Source organism: Amia ocellicauda, chromosome 7 (assembly GCF_036373705.1).
Source record: "Amia ocellicauda isolate fAmiCal2 chromosome 7, fAmiCal2.hap1, whole genome shotgun sequence".
In the NCBI taxonomy this organism is placed as follows: Eukaryota; Metazoa; Chordata; class Actinopteri; order Amiiformes; family Amiidae; genus Amia; species Amia ocellicauda.
In genome coordinates this window covers 41,727,351-41,744,835 of record NC_089856.1, presented here as the reverse complement: position 1 = coordinate 41,744,835, position 17,485 = coordinate 41,727,351, and the positions used below count along the sequence as shown (strand labels likewise).

Below are 17,485 nucleotides of genomic sequence, written 5' to 3'. Positions count from 1 at the left end.
CCTTTAAGAAGCTGAGCTCAAGCTAGAATTCACATGAAAGTAGGTCAGATTTGCTCTCAGTTATGCATCCCTTGAACAGTGTTTCTAAAGTGCAATGTGTAGAGGCCATAGTCTAAATCTTAATTTACATTCAGGTAGTGCTGAGAAAAATATTACCATATCAAAACAAATAATGTATTCGAACATAAAAATAAGATGCTCATATTCATCAGAAATCTCAGGAACCAGAAATGTGTTGTTGGTGTTGATTTTTTAAATAATAAAATGGCTGAGGTGACAGTGTAAACATAGCATTCGTGTCAGCTGGAAATTAGATCGCTCAAAACAGACAGAAGTAAGCGTCACGTGGGTTTACTCTTCCGCCCAGAAAGTTGGCCAACAGCTTCAATAATGGCAAGTGCTGAAAGACCTCAGTCTTTCAGACCTCAAGTTCATCCTGGCACTTTATTCAGGACACTCCCTCGAAGGACACATGTGAACACAAACCTCTTTCTGGTACCCAATACCCAAGATTACCTGCAATACATATTTCAACACGGAATGATAATTTTACCCTTTAAGAATGAATAGGTTTGTGGAAACAACACTGATGTTGGGCGACTCCAGTTCTCAAGGGCCCGAGGGTTTCTGATGTTAGTTCCACCTCAGGTCTTAATTACTTAATCAAAGTCATAATTAGGATAAAAAGTCAAATAATGTGTTTTGTTCCAGCACTTAATCAGATGTTGATTGAAATGTACCAATAAAGGAATGCAGGCCCTTGAAGTCTGGAATAGCCTATCACTGATGTAGATATTTGAGAAGTATTACGTTCATGAAGGGAATCAGCTAGATTACAATACAACATTACAAATGGGTTAACCCTGTCTTGACATTTCACTTTCGCCACTAAAGGGAAGAGTTTATATATATATATATATATATATATATATATATATATATATATACACTCACCTAAAGGATTATTAGGAACACCTGTTCAATTTCTCATTAATGCAATATCTAACCAACCAATCACATGGCAGTTGCTTCAATGCATTTAGGGGTGTGGTCCTGGTCAAGACAATCTCCTGAACTCCAAACTGAATGTCTGAATGGGAAAGAAAGGTGATTTAAGCAATTCTGAGCGTGGCATGGTTGTTGGTGCCAGACGGGCTGGTCTGAGTATTTCACAATCTGCTCAGTTACTGGGATTTTCACGCACAACCATTTCTAGGGTTTACAAAGAATGGTGTGAAAAGGGAAAAACATCCAGTATGCGGCAGTCCTGTGGGCGAAAATGCCTTGTTGATGCTAGAGGTCAGAGGAGAATGGGCCGACTGATTCAAGCTGATAGAAGAGCAACTTTGACTGAAATAACCACTCGTTACAACCGAGGTATGCAGCAAAGCATTTGTGAAGCCACAACACGTACAACCTTGAGGCGGATGGGCTACAACAGCAGAAGACCCCACCGGGTACCACTCATCTCCACTACAAATAGGAAAAAGAGGCTACAATTTGCACAAGCTCACCAAAATTGGACAGTTGAAGACTGGAAAAATGTTGCCTGGTCTGATGAGTCTCGATTTCTGTTGAGACATTCAGATGGTAGAGTCAGAATTTGGCATAAACAGAATAAGAACATGGATCCATCATGCCTTGTTACCACTGTGTAGGCTGGTGGTGGTGGTGTAATGGTGTGGGGGATGTTTTCTTGGCACACTTTAGGCCCCATAGTGCCAACTGGGCATTGTTTAAATGCCACGGCCTACCTGAGCATTGTTTCTGACCATGTCCATCCCTTTATGACCACCATGTACCCATCCTCTGATGGCTACTTCCAGCAGGATAATGCACCATGTCACAAAGGTCGAATCATTTCAAATTGGTTTCTTGAACATGACAATGAGTTCACTGTACTAAACTGGCCCCCACAGTCACCAGATCTCAACCCAATAGAGCATCTTTGGGATGTGGTGGAACGGGAGCTTCGTGCCCTGGATGTGCATCCCACAAATCTCCATCAACTGCAAGATGCTATCCTATCAATATGGGCCAACATTTCTAAAGAATGCTTTCAGCACCTTGTTGAATCAATGCCACGTAGAATTAAGGCAGTTCTGAAGGCGAAAGGGGGTCAAACACAGTATTAGTATGGTGTTCCTAATAATCCTTTAGGTGAGTGTATATATATATATTTCTTTGAAAGTATTGTTTCTGAGCTTTAATTCTGAATCCCAGTATAATTAAATTAAATTAATAATGTATTGTTTTTAAATGTAATATTGGACTCTAGATTGCTTTCTCTATTTGTAATCGAACTTACCCAAATTAACTTTGTGGTTTAATTGATCTGTAATGAAATAGGTTAAAAATATGGTTGAATTACTCTTCTTAAATAATGTATCCTGTTTCCCCCCACACACACACACCAGTCGAACCACAACCTTATACTTTTGAATATGACTACAGATGATATCTAGATATCTAGAAATGGCATGAATGACCCATTGTCCGTTTTCAACCCCCTTACTTTGCTGTAGAGATGTCAGGCTTCTTTTCAGTTGTAATCCTATGGGATTAAATCACATTGTATCAGAGAAAGTGCAGTATGCTAGGATTTAAACTAGCATCCTATTAATTGATCTCATCATCAAAGGAACATTGTGTTTGAGATTAAATATCATTATCAAATTAAGGAACTTCATTGTAAAAGTAACATAAACAGATGTATAATGAGTAAAAATGTTTGGATCAGAGTGTTTCTCTCTCAAGCTGTGCGACTCAGCACATACTAGTAATATCCTTTTCATTCTCGTTTCTGCCAATATTCATTACAGCTCCTGACTAGCACGTTATCAGACATTTTCTAAAGCTGGGAACTTGTCATATCGAGGAATGAAAAGCATAAGACTCACTTTCTGCAGGCTCCTTGGACTTCCTGCCACTGGAAGATTTCCTCAAGAGGCTCCGCCCTGAGGTAAAAAGGCTTGTTAGTTCATCTAGAGGGCTGGTGGGGGTCCTGGAGCGGGAGACGTTCTGCATGGACCCGTGGGCACTGGAGGAGGAGTTCGCCAGCTTGGCCCCTTCTTGAGAAGTGTTTTTGATTAATGAGTGAGGCACTGAGGATGAGCTCCTGGGCATAGTCCCTGAAATGAGCGAGTCGTACGGTGGGGGTCGCTTGAGGCTCAGGGGAGTCAGAGACCTGCCCATGCTGACCGGCGATGGGCAGGCCGAGTGACTCCTGGGGTACCCGTGAGCAGAGGCGGAGGATTTGTACAGCGTCGAGCTGAGTGGCGGGGCGGAGGACCTCCCGGAGGCCGTGATGGTCTGCGTGGGGGGCAGTTCTTTCTCCATCTTCTGGTGGATGGAGGTCTGAGAGGAGGCAGAGGAGGGCGAGGCTCCGGACTTGATGTAGGACACGTTCTCCAGGACTGGTAGTTTGGTGACTTCCAGGGGCGTGAGTGGGGACTCGTCCGAATTGGGCGAGCACTGCGCTGGGGCGGGGGGAAAGACCAGGAGGGGAGGTCTATGGGAGAGCAGGTTTGGGAAGGGCGCTGGGATGTCGCAGAGCGCGCCCTTTGCAGTGGACATCATGGACGACTTGGTGGGCTCCAAGTCAGGCACTGTGGGAGTAGCACACGGAGAAGAACAGCTGAGGTGATCAGAATTGCAAATACTGGGCCATTTGGAGTCCTGGCCGAGATCATCGAAGATGGGGTATTTCATTTCCTCGTAGACCGCTTCGCTTTGGTCGTCGTCGTCCCTCTTGAAGTCCCTTAGGATGTTGCCGACCATTTCGATGTACACCGGCTCGTCCTCGTCCGTGTCTCTGGCTGGGCTGTGGGTCTGAGACGAAGAGGTCTCCTTCTTGGACGACTTCTTGGTCCCGTGATTCCTGATGTAAGACTCATCGAAAGACGTGCTAAGCTGAGTGTTTGGATTTCTTTTAGGTTTCGGAGGCGGGATTTTTTTGTATTCCTCACTGTATGGCCTTGGTTTTGACGATGCTACGTAACACACACACACACACACACACAAAAGAAAACAAGAACATGTAAATATGCAGTAATAAATATGTATTAAACCAAATAGAGATGACTTTGCTTCACAACTGGTACTAAATATCGTACATTAGTTTCACATATTGATTAACAAAGGATATTTCCATTTCAAATATGCCTTTACAGTTTTATAAATCACATTTAATAAAAAACTAAAATGTATCAATCAAGTGGCAGTGAGAAGTTTACACACACATCCTGTCCTATCCCAAATCTTTGTACCTTTCTCTAGGGCTGAATCAGTATCCCACAGACCTGAGGAAGATCTTGAGAAACGAGTATAGTGTCATGAATTACTATTAATTCAACTAAACCAATCCTCTTCTTAAAATTAATGGTGTCAAAACGTCCAAATGCAACTCTATATGTAAGCCAGAAAATGTCACTTCCCTCAGATGTGTTTTGTTGATGGTTAAATGTGCTATGGGCATCCCTACTCGTGGTTTCTTCAGGGTTTTGGAAACTAGGTCACTTTCACTTATGAATGAATTCGGCTTTGCCTAATCAAGTCTCTGCCTTCAGAACTGCCTGCTGTGATCTAATAAAACTTTAAGCAGACATTTTCTAAATGAAGACCTCCATATCCTCTCAATGAAGGACACGATGACCGACTTTGTTTGGCAGATCACACCTGATTGGTTGGATGGCTGAAGCCTGTATCTTGGGAACACTTTGCTGTGCTTCAGTGAACTTGCACCCTGCTTTGCACGAGATTCCCAGTGTGTTTGCTGTACGAGCAGATCTTCATTTTCATCGCACGTGGCACAAAGTCATGTTTTATGTAAATGAAGGAATCGCAGTATATAGTTTCATGTTGCCAAACATAAAAGCCAATAATGCTGAATAACAGATAAGCGTTGGGATTGGTCCCATCATATCTTTTAAGGACAAACCCGTTTTATTTCCTTGAAAATGCTGTGACTGGCACAGCATTAAAAACAATATATATAAAGGTCCAGAGGCTATAAACCGTATCACCACTAACCCACCAAGGTGAGTGTGATTACTAAATCATAGTTTCGCCTTATTGCTTTTAAACTTTAATAACTTTGATGACAGGTGGGACGTTTTGTTTTGTTTTTCCATTTTCCCTGTCCGCTCCAGACAAGCCAGGATTCAATGTTCAATCTCCCCAGCAAAGAGTGATAGGACAGAGACAAATAATGCTTTCACAGTAGCTGCCAGTTCCATAGTGTGTGTGGGTAGCAGCTGCTCGGTCTCTGGTGAAAACTAAGGGAGATGTCATAACCCATGTTTGGTTTCCTCTCCTCACAGAAGCTCATGACAAACCCCACGAAGACCATGGAAACTTCAAAATAAAGATCCATTTACAGACCACAGCTGTTATCCACCACCCGGCAACATGATAGTGGGAAGAAAATGTAAGTGGATAGATCACGCAATGTGCATGCACAGTACTGATGTTCTAAAGGAAGCATTCGTTTTAAATTAAGCGTGAAAGTAGTTTTTTCCTGACATATTTGGGTGTCAAATCGGAAGCTAAATGGCATATTGGAGGTTCATTCCTATCTCTTTGAGTGGGGCTTTATTGTGTGTGTGATAGCTGATAACCTTCACATGGAGAGATGGAAATGATTCATCCAACACTCAATCCCTGAAGCCTGGCATGACCTTATCAACCTCCCTCATGAGAGAATATTTATTTAGGGAGCTAGTTATATGAAAAGCAGGTTAGGAGCTAATTAATTATCCAAAGAAGATGCCAAGTGCATGACAACAGCCATGTGTCACAGAAGGCCTCTGTCCGACTACAGTAGAAGCAGACAAGGTGAGGACAAACGGGACGTGGTGTGTCGGAGACCGCAGCTGACAGGCAGTGCAAAGCAGATTTCATGAGGGGGGATAGAGAAATAAAGACTGGGAAGAAACAGTCCATCCACACACTGAAGGGGTTATTCAGGCCAGCAATATTTGTTGGCAATATTTTGTCTTTCTGTGGAATACGCTTTTTCCCTTCCTCTAATGTCATTTATCCTGAATGTTTTTGTTTTCACACATCGGATTTAACCATCCTCACTACTGTCCTTAAGGCTCGTGATCAGTTCAGGAAGGCATGCCGTCCCGAAAGATGTCAGTAGCTATTCAGTAAACGTGCTGAGCAAAAATCCGAAGCAGCTGCTTGGATCAAGATTTTTTTACTCTCTTCATTCATAACTGATATTTAAATTGTGCGGCCGAACCCACAGTAGTGATAAGAGGTCAACATTTCTAATGAAGAAAGTACATGAACCTTCCATGGCATATGCCTGGTTCTAGGTTAATTGAAATTACACAACCAGAATGAATAGTTGATTTAAATAAAATTAAACATTTAGACTTCTGCAGGCCTTCGATCGATGAGGTCACTTCCTCAGCTGCTCTGCAAGTGGATACTGTGCTTTTAAGACTTTGAGGGAATTGCTCAAATTCTCTCGTCACTCGCTGGCACTGCAGGAATTCTCATTGGATGTTTTTTTTTTCTCCCGTCTTTGTGAATTTGGAATCTCCAATTACTTCACCTCCTTTTTTGCCTATGTGTGAAATCTCCAATTACTGAACTCGGGGCCCTGATATGACCATGAAGGATGAGGCAAAGCAGGCATCTTCCAGCATGCTATTCCAGCAAAGCATGTGCCCTATTTTCTCACTGGAAAAAACAAGAATTGCAAGTATATCTATCGTAGCAGTTTTCTAGGTCTAAGATCGAAATGCTTGAATTCGTCAGACTGTTCAGGGTTATTCAGGGTTATTTCAGGACACACGCAGCGGTGCAGGTGAAGGCATTTGCTTTTTTTGGCAACATGTTTCACCCCATGTGCCAGTGTGACATCTTTTTCCAGTATTTTGTGGAGAAGGATAGGGGATAGGGATAGAGGATAGGAAAAGGATAAAGCTTAAGTGGACAGGGTGAATGAGAGAGAGAGAGAGAGGGGTCACCATGTGTTAAAGACTTGGCTAAGGAATTGGAAAAATGCATTTTAATCTGTGGATTATTTGATATGCTGTGTATACAGTCAAAGAGTCAAAAGTTTTTTTTTAATCGTAAAAAGTAATGTCCTTCATGCGTAAGATGTGCAAGAGTAGGCATATGCAGTCTAATAAAGAGAACCATAGAAACAAAATCAATATCATATAAGACATTGTTCCAGAGTAATTGAAAGATTCTATCAGTGAATTATTTAAAGACATAAGTAAGTCTATATAATGCATTTAATCAAACAAAAACACACTCTCTAAAGCATCTGTATAATATCTGTGTGTGTGTGTGTGTGTGTGTGTGTGTGTGTGTGTATACATATACATATATATATATATATATATATATATATATATATATATATATATATATATATATATATATATAAATACATGACAAGTTACAGTCCATTACTGCATAACTGCAGTGCAAAAAGGCACTGTTAAAATGTGATCACTGGAAAAACAAATGCTCCTGGCACTACTTGAAAAGACAAGGCTGAATAAACTGAGCAAATAGTCTACATCATTTTCTTTGTAAGGTCCATTGACTTTTGTCAGTGGGGCAGAGGAGGAGCACAATGGATGCTTGTGAACCCAGAGGCGCTCAGTGTGTCCACCTGACACATGAACGTCCTTTGTGACATCGACAAAGGATTGAAAGAGATGTGCATTTGGCAGGGCAAAGGTCATAGTGCCCAACCTTCGATAAAAATCAATTAATTTATGTTACTGCCTCGGCGTAGTTTAAGTGTGTATCGTAAGTCATCTCACTTAATGAAAAAAGCTGGCTTATGCCAAAGGCAGATGGTTTCCTCTTCCATAACAATAAAAATATATTGAGACACATAAAAGCTGCTATTGGTTCAAATATCCTTATTGAGAACTAAAATGAACCTCAACACAAAAGTCTTATGCTGGTAAAAAATATAATATTAATTTTAAATGTGCTTTGAATATATAGGCTATTTCTCTGCAGCCTTTTAAAGTACACTGTTTATAGCACAGAAACACATCACTGCAGGGGATTTGCACAGTTTAGTGGTTGAGTGGTAGGTATGTTTGTATACTTCAGGCATTGCTTGGTTCAGACCCAATGATGGTCCAGCCATGAAGACAAGGTGATCAGATCTCCTCACATGAAGCCAGACTTTTCATACACATCTGTCATAATGTACTTAACTGCCCTGATGTGTATGATTCATCAATGCACGTTGCACCAGACTGCATTTATTCCAGAGATAAGTGTCCAAATGATGGGTGAGGAGAGACCTGATGAATAAAGTAATAAAGAGAAGTGAAGTGCTGTTTATCTGGGCTGATCTTGAAGTTTAGTGTACTCACTTTAGGGGCTAAATACATTTCAAAAGCAGTGAATCTGTTGCTTTGTAACACATGGTGCCCTTTACCAGATGTTTAACATGTAGTTGCTTTAGATGTTTGTAAGGCTTTCTCAGATGCTTGGGATTTATTAAAACTTGAGGACCAGACTGATGAGAGAACTGTAATTATCTTCCTACTAAGACTTGTGGGAAAATAAAATAAAAAAATATTATAAAAGACTATACATTTGTCAAGCCAAGAACTACTTAGAGAAAATCACTTAAATCTAAGAAAATCAAGATCAGTTATTATTCACAAACTGAAGAGAGGGGTATATGGAGGATAGGGACAGAGAAATGCTAAATAAGACTCAAATTACAAGAAGAAAATAAATTGCTTGGCTGTAGACTGTCATTATGAAAGGGATTTTATTAAACAGTGTGGTGTGACTTATTGTTTTCACTGGAGTGATGAAAGCTATATTAATCTAATGTACGCTTTCTCTAAGCTGAATTACTAATGTCTTTCACAATATGTCAAATAACCTCCATGAACGATTAACAGTACAGGATTCCCAAGGTATATCTTGAATATCTTTCCCAGAATTTGACACCCTCCAAAAAGTATGATTTGGTGACCATTACAAGACTAATAACAATGTAATAACAAAAAACAAAAAAACGTATGAGCTCTTTTATTCCACCATGCTATCTAAAACTGGCACAGAGCTTTTACAAGTGGAAAACGAAGACAGCTGCATACCAGTAACTGCTCTCTGGTAAGGGGAATCCTATATTATACTTCACTTGAAGGATTTAGAACAAAACAATATATGTCAGTTTAACTTAAGGCAATGTGCTCTGGCCACCGGCGATAACTGTGAAATAAACATGAATTATTTAAAAGCAACCGCTGCGCAACGAATAGGAAAGCAAGCCAATGTTGGAAGGTGGCTTTCACTATTGTGCTGTTGCGAATGTCAGTTTAGCAACCTGTGTGCTGGACAGAGATCTCACTGGGCTTCTGTGTGGCGGGGAAAACTCTATAAATAAATAAAGGTGGAGACAAAGCACTCCAGATGTTATCCGGTATTGTAGAATTTCACAGGCCGTCGTCTTTGTTTGCGGTTAAGGGAAATATCACTACACTTTAAAATCCAAGAGCAGCGTCAGCATTTACAGAGTTACTGGGTATAGCTGATCACATTAATATTGGATGCATCTCTGCGCTTAGCCTGGAGAATTCTCCCTCACCCAGAAATAGTCAGATATCTCTGAGTACAGAGCGGCTTGGGTTTAAAAGGAGGCAATGTGTTGGATGTGATGGCCCGGCTTTTGAGAAACATCCTGAGCGCATATATCCTCCATTCCTAAACACCTTTATCGAAGCTACCAAATAGAGATGATGACTGTAGCAGTGCGTTTACATGCATGGGCTTATTCAGTGCATCGCAAAATCCCATTTCTAATATTGCCACCGCTACCTCACGCGCGCTGAACGAGAAAAAGTAATGAAATCAAATCAAAAGGTTACACAGCTCTAGCTACACAAATACTAATGAAAGACGACTGTGAGATGTACTTTAGTGCTGACCTTTTCCATGTGACGGTTTTCCATTTTTTTCGGGCTCAGCGGTTTAGTCAAGTGTCACCAGTAATACGGAGAGGGCTTAAGGTTTGATTGACTAGTGTTACAACCCCTACTGATCTACCACTAGGGTGTCATCCATTAGGAGTTTGGCAGTGTTAAAGACATGACAGATCTCATCCCTCACGGTGTCTTGGATGTTGCCCTGTGCATTGAGATCTGCAATTGCCTACTAGATGTTTAAGCCTAGTCTTTAACACCTAATATTTTGCTGAGTGACTCCACAGGCAAAAATAGCCTTAGCAGAGAGGTTCCTAAATATAGTCTTCGATTCCCCCCATGGAGAAGAACATGGATGCTTAATTCCCAGTGCCCTTGATGCTAACAGGGCAAGACTGACCAAATGAATGAACGTTGTATTGAAATGACAAGCAATTATGTGATAATAGGGGCGAATTAAACAAAACAAGAAAAGTTACTCAAGCCAAATGGGTCAGTAGAAGATCTGAAAGGTCACACAGGTCTGTTGTGTAAAGACGGCAAGTCCAGCAGTGATACTAAACAGTTTTGAAGTCTCTACAACTACAAGAAACATTTGCAGTAGTTGTTGTGGCATCCTAGCTTGCAATGTCCTGGGCTGTGCGAAATGTCTGCACAGGTTTCACTTTGTGCAAATCAACAACAAAAACCCTCTGGAAATATCTCTCACCCAGTGCAAACCACAGGTGTTTCACAAGCACATACACCTTACTTAATTTTTGTAATCAAGCAGTCTTACCGTCCAGATCTTTTCCTGCTTTACACGTGGTCCCTGTGTTGACGGTCTCCGAGGAGATGCTCAGCTTGGTGTTGGGGTCTCGTTTCGGTTTGGGGGGAGGCTGCTTGCGGGAATTGGCACTGTCTTCGTCACCGCCCCCCACCGAGTGCAGTGATTGCGACCGGACAGAAAACCCAGTACCACACGGGTGGGGAAGGCGGTCCTGAGGTGCTGGCATGGTCATAAATCCCATTCGGAAGTGCTTGCCCACATAGCTGCTGTCGGTTCCTCTCGCGACGTCCTCGCCGATCCTGCGAAACGAGTGGTAATTAGAAGATGTGGCAGATCTCATGTAAATATCCCTGAACCTCCGAGGAATGTAATGATGCGCAAGGGGGCTGCCACTTAACATGTTTTATTGCATGTGTTTGATTTATGATGACGTGGGGACTTTCCATGACTTGTTTAACTTGGTATTTATTTCAAGTAAGCACTGCATTCCCAAGGTTCAGTTGACTACATGTTTGTATTGCTCTTCTCACTAGACTTAGCTTGTCCAGTTTGGATTTATTCCTGCTTCCTATAAAGCTGTGGATTACAATTTAAAACTACTTTGCATCAGCCTACCAAAACCACTCCAATCAATCAGACTACTATGAGGTGCCCGGTAACCACACAATATCAGATTGTTTTCAGATCGGAAAGCTGACAGAGGATATGCAGTGATTTGTTTTGTCTCTACTCCCAGATATTGAAGCATATACTCTCTGGGGAATGGTAGCGCATTTGAGCAATATATATTTTCTGTGTGGTGACACAGTTGTTGCAATGTGGTAGGAATGTCTGGTTAGACCAAATGCAGTGCAACAACATTTTTTTTTTTTTTTTTTTGGCCAGTAGCATCCAGAACAATATAAGACCTCAGACTTAAAATGCTATTCCTTCTTTTCAGTGAAATCGTGGTTGGGAGGAGTGGGTGGTTGCTGTCAGTTAATGGTACCTAGATAATGAGCATGTGTTCTTCTGTGGTTGAAGATGACAGTGGGAATACTACATGTCAGAACACATCTTTGGTTTGCTGCAGATTTTCCAATTTAGACATTGTGTTTCAATTTTACCTCTTGTTTTTAAATTACTTTAAAATAACCGCATTGAATCTGAGGGAAACAGAAAACGATATGATTGTGGTTTCAAATTGGTAGTAGCAAGAGAAGTTTACCAGCATAATGTAGGAAGAAAAGGCTTCATTTTCAAGTTGACATCCCCACACTGGAGGATTCTAAATAATTTAGTCGCTTTTCCATGACTGCTTGTTACAGCTAATAGCTTCTTTATTATATGACATTGGAGAATATTTCCCAACACTGGGTACTAAATTAAGATTCTTTACACCAAGCTGGTGTTAAGCATGACAGAGAAAACATGCCATGTGTCATTTGACATCAAAACGCATGTTTAATATTCAACAGCCAAGACATATGTCTCATTTGACATACATGGCATCCTTCCACTGGGACCCACAAATTGGGGGAATCAAAACAGATAGTGCAACACCAATAAATGCAATCATAGAAGTGTTATTATCTGTGAGGGTCTGTTTTATTTGGTATGTAAATATTCCAATTGAATGTTTTTCCTAATACACTGTTGTCATGTTCACCTTGCTAACATAGACAAATGAATAGAGCACATTAGTTCAAGATTTTGTCTTTCCCATATTTAAACATTCTTTAAAACCTTTTTCTTTAAAGTTACACTTAATGATTTGTTTCTTCCATCACTAATTAGCATGGAAGTGTAATTTAAAGTACACATGATTCTTTGCCCAGTGTACAGTATGTGAATACAGCAGATTGCAATTGTCAGCAATATCTTGTAAACACTGTGGTGACCAATTAATGTTTACCATCTTATGATCAAAGTCTTCCAGAAAAGACCTCAGGGAGTAGTTAATTTCGAATCTAAATTAATGGAAGATAGACTCAATAACACACCAAGGTGCTGAGGAAAACTTAAACATATGCAATGTAGAGGGCATATTAAAATTGACCATGAATTGGTCTGTACCAAAAAGGTTTGTAAAAAAAGTAACATTAACAAATGATTAAATAAAGAAAATAGCGTTCATGAATATAAAGTGTATTTTTGTCATGGCACAAAATAAATTAAGCAGAAGGTCAGATGGGTTTTTATGTTTCACTCTCAATCATGAAGAAGGGAAGGACAAAAAAGGCACCTTATTGTAATTCCCATAATGGCATCTCAAGTATGACAAGCACTAAAGAGGGACAGAGGCCCAAGTCTGAGGAGTTTCCTTTGAAAGTAGCTGCCAGCAAATAACTCACTATCAATTCAGTACCAAGAAGTCAACATAAATAAAGCTTTTGCAAGCGATTAGCTTGGGATGGATAATTGAAATTGTAATGGCCTAGATTGGAAATCGAAACGGAAGCTCCTTTCTGGTCCAAACTGTACACGGTAAATCACCGTGAACATTAATTAAGCGGGCTGGATGCTTCCCTTGTTGTAAGTGCTGTCTGTATTGGGTGGGAGACGATAGAATGAAAGATAAATACCCTCCGTAATAAAATATAAATTCCATAATTGCCCCCTGTGTTCTCCCAAAAAAATATTCTACTCCCGCTACAATGTTGCTTACTAATGTATCACCCAGCATTGCATTATTACATAAAGTCTGTGAAAGATGGAGCAGTAATGGCATAAATGAGTCCTGTTATCCGTAAATGATCTGTTTGCCATTACCATTGTGCAGCCAAAAGGAATCTTTGTTAGAGCCATTGATTTATCTTCTCTGTTTTGTTTGACCCAAGGCACAAGTTGTTTTTGTACTATCAGCTGTAGTGTAACTTTCCAAGCACACATTTGCTTTTTAATATTAAATAATACAGCATCTATTAATTCATCAAAATAAAGACATTTTAAAGCTTAACAGAGGAGACTCTTTTATTCTGTATGTTAAATGAAGGGGAAAGCAAGTCAGAAATAAATGACAATGTTCTATAAACATATTCAGAATTAGTACAAAACAATTACATATAAATTTACATAATTGTGTCATATGTATGTTTTTTTCTCTTTCTCACTGTGTATTTCGCTTTATATGACAGACAATAGGCACATGAAACTTCCATTTCTGATTTAAAAAGAGCTCTACTGTAATCAAACGTCACCTTTAAATTAATCGGTTTTAGAATTGTCATAATTGTCAGACATTAGGGCACATTTTATAATTAGCCAGTTGCTGATGTGGTGATTACTTAATTATTCTCTAGATTAGCTTCCTTGGAGGGGCTTGATTGACATGTCCGGGTTTCCGACTCCGACCACATTAGTCAGTGGTTTGAATTCACAAGTGAGTTTCTCAGGGCCTGAGGTATAAGACATGTCATGTCATTCAGTTTAAACATGAGGACGAAGCAGAGCAAAATGTGTACAGTATCCCATAAAAGACACTCTTCATGTGACAAATTTCCTAATGGGATGTGACACAAATAAGAATTGTACTGCAGCACGGCTTTAAAATAAATGTTTGATTGATTACTTTAATACATATTTAGATTGTAACATCTATCTGATTTCTTATACACATAATATTTTTAAATATGACTAATGGCAATGTTAACACACTGGTAATTATTCATTCATTTCAGTTAGTAGTCCTTCCTTTAGTTTTGCGTGTCATAAGAGTAAGTCAGTCAACAGAGTAGAATTGACAGAGTCAGATTCTCTCATTGCTTAAAGTTTATGTCTAAATATTTATATAGTGAGATGCATGTGGGGCAAGATGGCATTTATGTTCATCCTCAGAAGTATAAAAATTAATGCAAATGTTGCTCTTTGATTCAATCAAGTGAATGCTAATTATATTCACATAGCTTCACTAATTTCTACCTGGGCATGTTCCCAGTTCTACATGTTTAAAATAACACAACACGTGAATATTTGACAGCTTATTAAAGTATGGAGTATGTGGAGGATTGGTTTGGTATGAAAGCGAGAAGGTGGTTAAGAAAAATAATGTTTAGAGGAAACAAAGGAAGAAAGTATCTGATGCTGTCAAAAGTGGGATTAGATTAAATTATCCTACATGGGAACTGGAAGGAAACAGCTGAGATTTATTTAAAACGTCAATTTCAATATAGTTGAACCTTTCAAATCTAAGACTGCTTTCTCTTCTCAGTGGACACTGGACTCTTTCTGCCTGCCTAAGTAGCAAAGTATATGTAAAAAAAATGCTGCTAAAAAAACAAAATTATGTCAAAGAAATATTTTGCATTTTAAACTGTCCTACTGAAGGTTTGAATTGTACCAGCTGTTATGTGTTGATTTCTAGTGGGAATGACACTTGAATGCAAAGATTGCTCTGCAGATTCCTCCTGGACAGGGGCAATGTGACCACAGACTTGGTTTGCAGCCACGAAGCCGGTCTTCAGACAGCAGACACGGGGAGTCATTAGAAACAGCAGGGGCTGCCACGCTTCACTGCGGTAACCTCATTAAAGAGCTCCTCGGCAATAACACTGTCTGTGGAGCTGTCTCCTCTTTCACAAGGTGCAGCGTCTTCCAATCTGCAGCTCCTAATGCACAAATTAAAGTGCATCCACTTTTGTTTTTTTTAAATTGCAAATATGGCACGAGCCTCGAGTTCCATCACACACATACACACACAGACACACACAGACAGACACACACACCGACACACACACCCACACACACACACACACAGACACACACGCACACACACACACACACACACCACATTACACATCCCTCGAAAATCCTTTTGTTATGCACTCATTCTCTGAAAATGTTAGGGGTCAGTTTAGGATAAAGCAGTGACATTATCACATGGATTTTGTTTTTGGTCTTTCTTTCTTCTCTTTTAAGTCTTTATTAAAGCTGCTGTGTTATCATGATTTAGCCCAATAAAGAGACACATACATTCACTTTCTAGTAGAATAGAAATATTCTAAAGCAGTTGATTGCCTTTACAGAGAAGGATGTAGAATAACAATAGCAAAAATCCTGGTACCACACAACTCCCTTTCTTGAGAAGCGTTTCAAAAGCTCCTGCCCACGCAGGGGAGAAGTGCTGAGAGTGCGACTGTCATTCCTGGGCTGTAATATCAACCATAAAAAGGCATGTTCTACCCAGTGTATCCCATCCAGCTACATGTATTATTGAATACTACAAGGCAACACGGGCATGGGCCAAGAAAATAATGGAAACGGGGAGAAAACAATAAAAACTCTATTAAAATGTACTGTCTGTTTATCAAAACCTACTATCGGTGTATCTATCTATGTATCTGTCTGTCTAGGTATAATCTATATTATACAATTAACACACAAGCCAAGTTGTAACTGTATTGTAAAAACAACAACAACCCATTTGCTATGACATAAGCCCAAATGGTGGGTCTGTTGAGCACTCTGGCCTGTGCAGTAGTTGCCCTGTAAACAGCTTCGTAATTCATCTAATGGCTACTGACATCTGATGTCAACTCAATAAGCAAATGAAGCATAACTGGCCATCCCCATATTGTTCATCTACCAGGTTAACTCGGTAATCCAGCTGTGGCACATCCAGACCTTAAACTGGCTCAGAGCTCAGGAGCATTTTTTTATGAAAAGAAAAAAGGGGAAAAAAAAAAAGCTCATACTGACTGTTTATCCAGGCAGCGGAGAATAATGTTACACCATGTTTCTATTACAGGTTATTGCTTGTTATACACCCACGTTGTAATGCAATCACACGCACAGCTCTTACTGAACTATGTATACTTCACTACTGCAGTGCTGTGTCACAAATGATCTCCTTAGGAATACATAACAGCAACAGATGATACGAATATGTTCATTACAAAAGGTATTTTTATATATCACTGCTTTCAGCCAAGTACGATGTTAATATGAGATATATGAGATGGGAACTATGGTCGAGCATCCAGCTTGGAAAGGATAAATACAAGAAAAACAATGCTTTGCTGTGCAAGCTGACTCCGTAAAATCATCTCCAAATGTGGTTAGGCGGTGTAATTTTATGATTGCCTCAAACTGAAGTAATACAGCTGCGGTTGTGCTCGGTCTGTTGTAGCCCGAGCTCATCTGCAATTCAACCCAGAAGCATTCCCTCACTGGCACACTGAATTTGTTTTCCTCTCCATATGCAGGTCAATTACTTACCAGTCATGTGACAGTGAAATCACGAAGCTCTTAATATGTCTCTGCTGCAGGAGGAGAGCGATGTTTGGGCACGGGGAGCATTCTGACACCATTGCATCTTTCTACATTTTAATTCCACCATCATACAGTTATATGAATAATATTAAATGTCACCGAGTCCAACATGAATGCAGGCGGGGAGGTTTAATCTGATAGAAATCGGGCACATTGTCTGAAGGACCTAAATTGGAAAGAGTGCTCTGAAGGTTTATTTTATTTTATATATGCAGTTAAGAGTATTCATCCTTGTTTATAAAGGGAAATAAAGGAAATAGGCTAACAAAAAAACATTAGAAAATCATGTGCTTGATTGTTGTTGTTTTTTAAATCAAATCTGCCTACATTATATTATACATTATACGCTAATAGGTTCTGTAAGTACTCACTGCTGCTATTCATCTATTTCTTGGTATTTTTCTTGGTAGCTCTCGTTGTTTGTTATCTGTCCTCTAAGCATACTAAGAGGTCTGATCTTATTACTGTTTGTAACAGATTTGAAAACCTTTGAAGTCCCCTAGCTATCTAATACAGGACTCATTGGTTGGGAGCC

At 39.9% G+C, this 17,485-nt stretch overlaps 1 protein-coding gene and 1 long non-coding RNA gene across 2 annotated transcripts in view; one reads left to right on the top strand and one right to left on the bottom strand.

The window, feature by feature from the left end:
* Nucleotides 1-17,485, top strand: part of LOC136753515 (uncharacterized) — an 80,879-nt gene that overhangs the window by 10,864 nt on the left and 52,530 nt on the right. The window contains exon 3 of the long non-coding RNA XR_010817438.1: nt 5,322-5,428. This is a non-coding gene — a long non-coding RNA (uncharacterized LOC136753515). The remainder of the gene's footprint in view (nt 1-5,321; nt 5,429-17,485) is intronic.
* Nucleotides 1-17,485, bottom strand: part of nyap2a (neuronal tyrosine-phosphorylated phosphoinositide-3-kinase adaptor 2a) — a 48,103-nt gene that overhangs the window by 17,836 nt on the left and 12,782 nt on the right. The window contains exons 3-5 of the mRNA XM_066709701.1: nt 10,711-11,000; nt 2,901-3,992; nt 2,516-2,554 (exon numbers count right to left, since the gene is read on the bottom strand). Of these exons, the coding sequence (XP_066565798.1) occupies nt 2,516-2,554; nt 2,901-3,992; nt 10,711-11,000 (1,421 nt within the window). The remainder of the gene's footprint in view (nt 1-2,515; nt 2,555-2,900; nt 3,993-10,710; nt 11,001-17,485) is intronic.